General features: G+C 48.0%; 1 protein-coding gene across 1 annotated transcript; it reads right to left on the reverse strand.

Annotated features, from left to right (window-relative positions):
* Positions 1 to 1,328: 1,328 nt before the first annotated feature.
* LOC127303116 (protein MAIN-LIKE 1-like) lies at positions 1,329 to 5,334 on the reverse strand. Its single transcript, XM_051333892.1, has 3 exons — positions 5,181 to 5,334; positions 4,861 to 4,882; positions 1,329 to 2,487 (listed from the first exon to the last, which is right to left on the reverse strand). Exons 1-3 carry the CDS (start codon positions 5,332 to 5,334, stop codon positions 1,776 to 1,778), a joined length of 888 nt encoding a protein of 295 aa, XP_051189852.1. The 3' UTR covers positions 1,329 to 1,775.
* Between the last annotated feature and the right edge of the window lie 1,165 nt (positions 5,335 to 6,499).

Below are 6,499 nucleotides of genomic sequence, written 5' to 3' on the forward strand. Positions count from 1 at the left end.
CACTCGATACTTATGAAGATATAGTTCACAACAACACGTAACACATCCTAGTGTCGTCCTCGATGTGCCGTCCTCACGGGCTGCTTCCGGACGGCCATCCTCTTCGTCCGCTGCCGTGGCTCTTGTTGCTGCTGCTCCGTCTGCTCCTCCTGCTCCTCCTCCTCTGAAGATAAAGGCTCGTCGTTCCTCATCCTCGACAAAGATGATCTCCACGGCGGCCCCTCATCCTCCTCAATGACAACCTTCTTTCCTCGGTTGACATAATCTTCTGGAGTGTACCGGTTTGGAGCCTTGCCCCTTGGCTTCAACTGGTAAGCTGACCGTGGGGCTTGCTTCTTGCCGCGACTAATGCTTTGACTCAAAATTTCCTCGTCGTCAGGAATCTTCACAAACATGAACACATGAGATTACAAAAGTTGAAATTAGTAAGAACATGTTTGACAACAACAAAATAGTCCATACCTCCCGCTCTTCAGAAGAGGACGTAGGAATTTCGCCTTCGCGGCAACCTAGCAAGTTGGCTAACCACCGCATCTTTCGTGCAATGTTCTGCGTCATGGAACTCATGGTTACAAAGCCACCAGAACATAATAGCGTACATTCAAAGTTGGTGATCATACCTTAATGAAATGCCGCAACGATCCGACAGGCTTTTCATCTCTCCCGCTCTGGTCCCACATAATCTCGCACTCGTTAGCTGTTTTTTGGATCTCCGTCCGCTGTGACAAACATAGCATACACAATTTAAGCGAGCACATGGCAATCTAGATGATGTACTAGTTAGTGAGAGAATCCATTACCAAGAAGTTCAGCTCGGAAGCAATAGAAGTCGATCTCCCTCTGCGAGCAAAGGTGTCGTGCTGGCTTTGCGCAACCTCATCGAACTCGATGGGGTCGTCCATGATGTCCTCAGCATACACGTGCTTCACTAACTCGATACACGTGTTTTTATGGAACCACTCGAGGTAGTTGTTGAAAGCGGCCAAGTCGTGAGGCACAATCTCCACAGGACCAGCAGTCTGTGTCGCTTCCAAACAGTGTTGGAACGCTGCGACGTGGCCGCTATGATGGACTGGCCAATTTGTGATCTTCCTCTGCCGCTGCCTATCAAGCCTGCAAGAATCAAGAAGTTAGATTGTACCTCTTCTATCAAAAATCTTCCATCGCATGATTCCAGAAGTTTACCTTGAAGCGCCTTGTCCGTGTCTTGCCACTGAGGTGGGCACTCCTGATACAGCCCAAACTATCTCATCACTCTGTGCGGCTGGTGGTATTCAACAAGCCACATGCATATGAGTGGGCAGCGCATACGCTAGAACCGTGCCTCCTCCGTGCACTTGTGGTTGAGGTCAGTCACCGCCGCGCCAATACGGTAGTAGGCACCATATGGCTCCCACTCCACCTGCAGCATACAAATATTTCAGAATTTAGAACATGCCAGTAGAATCAATGAAAACTAGGATTGCAAAAGAGTGATCGGTTACCTGCTCAGCGGTAAGAGTGTCCAACTCCTCAGTGTAGTTCTTGTACATGATCTTTGGATCGCTTGTCATCTCCGAGACATTGTCCCAAAGATATGCCCAAGTCGGCTCCCGATCAAGGTTCTCATGGTGATGAGGCCATGGCCTCTCGGTGAGTGTCCTAGGCCGCCCAACTGATAGGCGGTCCCAGCTCCATACGGAAAGTAGGAGCAAGCATCCACCAATACCGCCGCTCCCAGTCCTGCGACAAGCTTCGTCCAACTGCGTACATAAGACATTTGGTTAGTACTTTGTCTAGCACAATACTATAGAAAAATAGTACATAGAACAAATCATCACCTGCCGGTAGAGGTAGACAAGTGCCGCTGTTCCCCAACTCCACCGGTGCTCCAACACCGTAAGCGCCTTCAGCCAACACCAATGGGCCAGGTTCCCCCCACTGTCAGGAAAGAGAGTCCTCGAAATCATGTACCATAAGTACACGCGGGTGTACGTCCTGATAGTGTCGATGTTGGCCCCTTCAGGGCATTGTCGAAAGTTAATCCTGATCCAAGAGAAAGCTGCGCCGGCGGGAGCTCTCTCCTTTGGATTTGCTGGCGCCGGAGGAGCCATGCCAATAAGCGCCTCCATCTGCTGGCGCCACCCATCAGAAGCTGTGTTCATACACAGTGGCTCGCCCTGAATAGGAAGTCCAAGGATCATGGAAACATCCTGGAGAGTAGGGGTCATCTCGCCGGCTCTCAAGTGGAAGGTGTGCGTCTCCAGCCTCCACCGGTCGACAAGGGCGGTGAGTGCCGAGGCGTTCATGTTCGGCCCCCCACGGCTTACAAGCGATATGAACGGGAGAAGACCGGTAGACTCGATGTGCTCCGTATACCTCTCGTCATACGGTATATCCACTGTGCCATGGTAACGAATCTTCAAAGGGTGAAGATCCATTGTCCTCTCCGTCATATGAAAAGCCCGGTGATCCCTGTCATACTCTTGATCTAGGAGCCACACCATCCTACATGTTTATAAGCCATTCGTAACAAATATGAGCCATTCGTAACAAATACACCATATTATGAGCCATTCGTAACAAATAGGAGCAACACATACATGAGAATATATCCAAATAAGCCATCACACATACATCATATACATACATATACATTCATATCTAGGCATTCCTAACAAATATGAGTTATTGCATCACAAATATGAGCCATTCCTATCAAATATGAGTTATTACATCACAAATACTAGGCATACGTAACACATTTGAATGCATTTGCTAGACAAATATTAGACATTTGAACACATACATACATAGGGTTTGAACACATACATGTAAAATTTCATATCTAGGGTTCAAACAAATCTTTGGTTCAAACACATAGACTACAATGTAGATTCCACCAACATTAATTTCCATATCAATGGTTCATATCCAAATCCACCAACATAAATTTCCATGTCTAGGGTTCATATCCAAATCTACCAAATCCACCAACACTAGTGGATGAATCGGAGGGAATCGAAGGGGAATACCTTGAGGAATGGATGAGGAAGGAGTTGGCCGGATAGATCTGACGAATCCTTGGTGGATTTGGTGGGGGGGGGGGGGGGGGGGGGGCGAAGGGGAGGCAGGCGGCGGCGGCGGTTTCCTGTGAGCAGAGAAGAAAGAAGAGAGAAGAAGAGGTGTGGTCGGGCTGGGGCGGGCGCGGGCACCACACTTAAGTGGATGTGTGGCGCCCTTCCGAGCGGCGCCCCAGGTTCCATAGTGTGGCGCCGATGGGAGGGGCGCCACACATGCTGCCACGTCGGATCGGCGCACCAGCTCAGCGTCGAGGGCGCCACTTCGGCTGGAAGAGTGGCGCCGGCAGGACGGGCGCCACACTGGCATGTGTAGCGCCGATGGGAGGGGCGCCACACAAAAGGGTTAGATGGGTGAAATAGTTTCGCCGGAGGGTCAGTCTGTGTTTTTCTTTCACTTTTGGTTATTTTTGTGCAAATCACCATTAGTCGACTACGAATGGATCCGTACGTAGAAACACATGCGCCATGTGCGACGGCAGCTTCGTGGTACCTGAACTCGTGGTGATGGTGCGCTCGTAGAAGATGCGGATGGCGATGACATCGACAAGATGCGATGGGTGGAGAGGGATGGATGGAGCTTGGGTGATCGTGTTCTCTTCCTCGGGCTCCCGGCGAGCTTCGCCATGGACACCACTCAGCTGGGCATTGATGGCGGGTGCGTCTACTTTGTGTACTGGCACCGTGTGTTTAGGTATAATCTCATCGACGGCAAAACCCAATATGTCGATTGGCCGTGCCGCAGACGGATTCCCCCGGATGTGCAAGTGTGGCTCCGGCCTCAACCTGCCATTGCTCGATTCCAAGAAATTTAAGAAAGACTTAGAGCATCTCCACCGGCGTCCCCAAATAGTCCTCGCAGGATCGTCGGCACTTCTGTATGGGAGCGCTGGCTGTGCATCCTCTGTTTGGGGAGGCTATTCCCACACCGGCGCCTCCCATATGGCAGCCCCCAATTTTTTTTCTTTTTACAATATTTTGAAACAACATATCAATCACATTTTATTCATACAATCACACAAATAGAATTAAATTATTCATGCAGTTAAAAAATAGTACTTAAATTATTCATACAATCAATCAAACAAATAGTACTTAAATTATTCATAGAACCAAACAAACAAATAGTACTTTAATTATTCATACAACAAAACAAATAGAAATAAAATCAGGCATTGTTGGCGGCTCCTCTCATCGCCCACAAATGCGCAGCTAGATCCGCCTTCAGTTGTACATGGTCACCTGCATCTCAAATTTCATTGTGCATATGAAGAAAAGCGGCAAATTCTTGGGGTACATGCTCTACCTCAGCAAGTGGCCCTTGATAATCAAATGGTTGATCATCCTGCACATGTTCGTTGTGCTCGCTCTCAATGATCATGTTGTGCATGATCACACATGCGTTCATCACCTCCCACATCTGAGACTCAGACCAAGTGAGAGCAGGGTACCTGATAATGGTGAAACGCTGCTGAAGCACCCCAAAATCACGCTCAACATCCTTGCGTGCTGCTTCCTGGCATGTTGCAAAATAGGCTTCCATCTCGTTTGATGGAGAGGGAATTGTCTTCACAAATGTTGCATACGTCGGGTAGATACCATCAGCTAGATAGTACCCCTTGTTGTATGCGTGGCCGTTTACCTCGAAGTTCACGACATGAGCTTCTCCCTCAGCTAGCCTGGCAAACACCGGAGAGCGCTGCAGCACGTTGATATCATTGTTTGTTCCTGCCATGGAAAAATCCATGCCAAATCCAAAGGTCCTGATCTGCCACCGCCTCAAGAATGACACTGCACTCACCAGTATGCCCCTTGAAGATCCCCTGCCAAGCAAAAGGGCAATTCTTCCAGCCCCAATGCATACAGTCAATGCTTCCGAGCATCCCAGAAAACCCTCTTGCTGCATTCTTTTGCAGGATCCGAGCTGTATCATCTTCTCTTGGTGCTCTGAAATAGTCTTTAGCAAAGACCGCTATGGCGGCTCGCAAAACCTGTAGAAAGTCTCTGTATATGTCGACTCTGCCATCCGTAGGTAGTCATTGGCTGTATCTAGAGGAGCTCCATATGCAAGACAACGCATGGCAGCAGTGTACTTCTGAATTGAGGTGAAGCCCTACAAACCTGTGCAATCTTGCTTGGCCATTAAGTACTTGTTGTACTCCCTGAAGCCGTAGACAATCTTCAAGTACAGCTCCTTCTTCATCCTAAACCAGCGCTGAAATTCCTTCGGCGAATGAGTCGTGTCGTCATTGAAGTAGTCGGTGTCAAGCAGCATTGCGCCGGCTTGGCGATGCCGGTTGATTTCCTCCTCTTGCCTGGATTTGAGCCACCGCGACGAGGCAAGACAAAGAAAGGTTGCCGAATGCGCAACATGCTCGTTAGAATCAGCTGCTACTATTGCCCCCGAACAGCCTCAGCGTTCTGCTCCTCCATGAACAGTTGCACCATCATCTCGTCATCGCTGTCCATCGCGGTAATCAGACAAACACCTTGCGAGCGGGGCGGTTGTTCCGCGGTGGCGGCGAGCTCTGTTCCGGCCGAAACAACGGCCTCTGGTCGAGGGGGTGGCAGCTATGTCGATGGACGACGGTTCCTAGACAGGCGGTGGTGTCTATTGCAAGCAGGGGGCCTGGCAGCGATTGCGACGGTGGCGATCTAGAGGGGTGGGAGTCGGCTCGGGCATGGGTAGTGTAACATCCCAATTTTTCAAACAAAGAAGAAAATGAATTTCTTTATCCAAAAATGAGAACCAACAAAAAACTTTTCTTACATAGGGTGCTATGCATAGTACTCATACCTAATCCTTGTGTTATTGCCATGATTGTTTGGTTATTGCATCACACACATTTCCAAAACCCTAAACCCTAACCTTTTCAAAACCAAAAATGATCAAATATGAAGAAGCTAAAATAAAACAAAAAAGACATATGTGGGCATATAGCCCTAATATGCAAATCTTGACCAATACCATTCTTACCTTTCTAAATGGTGGTGAAACATTATTAGACCCCACCAAACCCTAAACCTCACCCCTCTGATCACCATCCATTAAAAACAAAATAAAAAGAGATGATATTAAATAAGAAAAAGGCCTATGTAATCCTATGGCTATATTTGCAAATAATAAATTTTGCCATGGCTACCTTGTGTAGATGGTTTGCAATACCTCAACAAACCTAACCTAGTGCTTACCAACCCACTCCAAGGTGAAACCAAAAATAAAATAACAAAGTGCATAGAGACCTATGTGGCACTTAGCCATAATGATAAATCTTGCCCTATGCTCTTATACCTTACCCAAATGTTTGGAAGTTGTTTCGAACTCAATCTAACCCTATTTAGACCATAACACATGCCCATTGGGATCAAGTGAACCAAAATAGGAAATTAAGAAAAATCCAATTCAACACACACATGTGCTTATGGCCATTTTGCAAATC

Source organism: Lolium perenne, chromosome 5 (assembly GCF_019359855.2).
Source record: "Lolium perenne isolate Kyuss_39 chromosome 5, Kyuss_2.0, whole genome shotgun sequence".
Lineage (NCBI taxonomy): Eukaryota > Viridiplantae > Streptophyta > Magnoliopsida > Poales > Poaceae > Lolium > Lolium perenne.

Coding starts and splice junctions, on each gene's coding strand:
- LOC127303116 (XM_051333892.1), bottom strand. CDS start 5,334: ATGCTGCTTGACACCGACTACTTCAATGACGACACGACTCATTCGCCG. Junction 4,883..5,180: donor GGCCAAGCAAGATTGCACAG/GTTTGTAGGGCT, acceptor TTTGCTTGGCAG/GGGATCTTCAAGGGGCATAC. Junction 2,488..4,860: donor GATCTTCAAGGGGCATACTG/GTGAGTGCAGTG, acceptor ATAAACATGTAG/GATGGTGTGGCTCCTAGATC.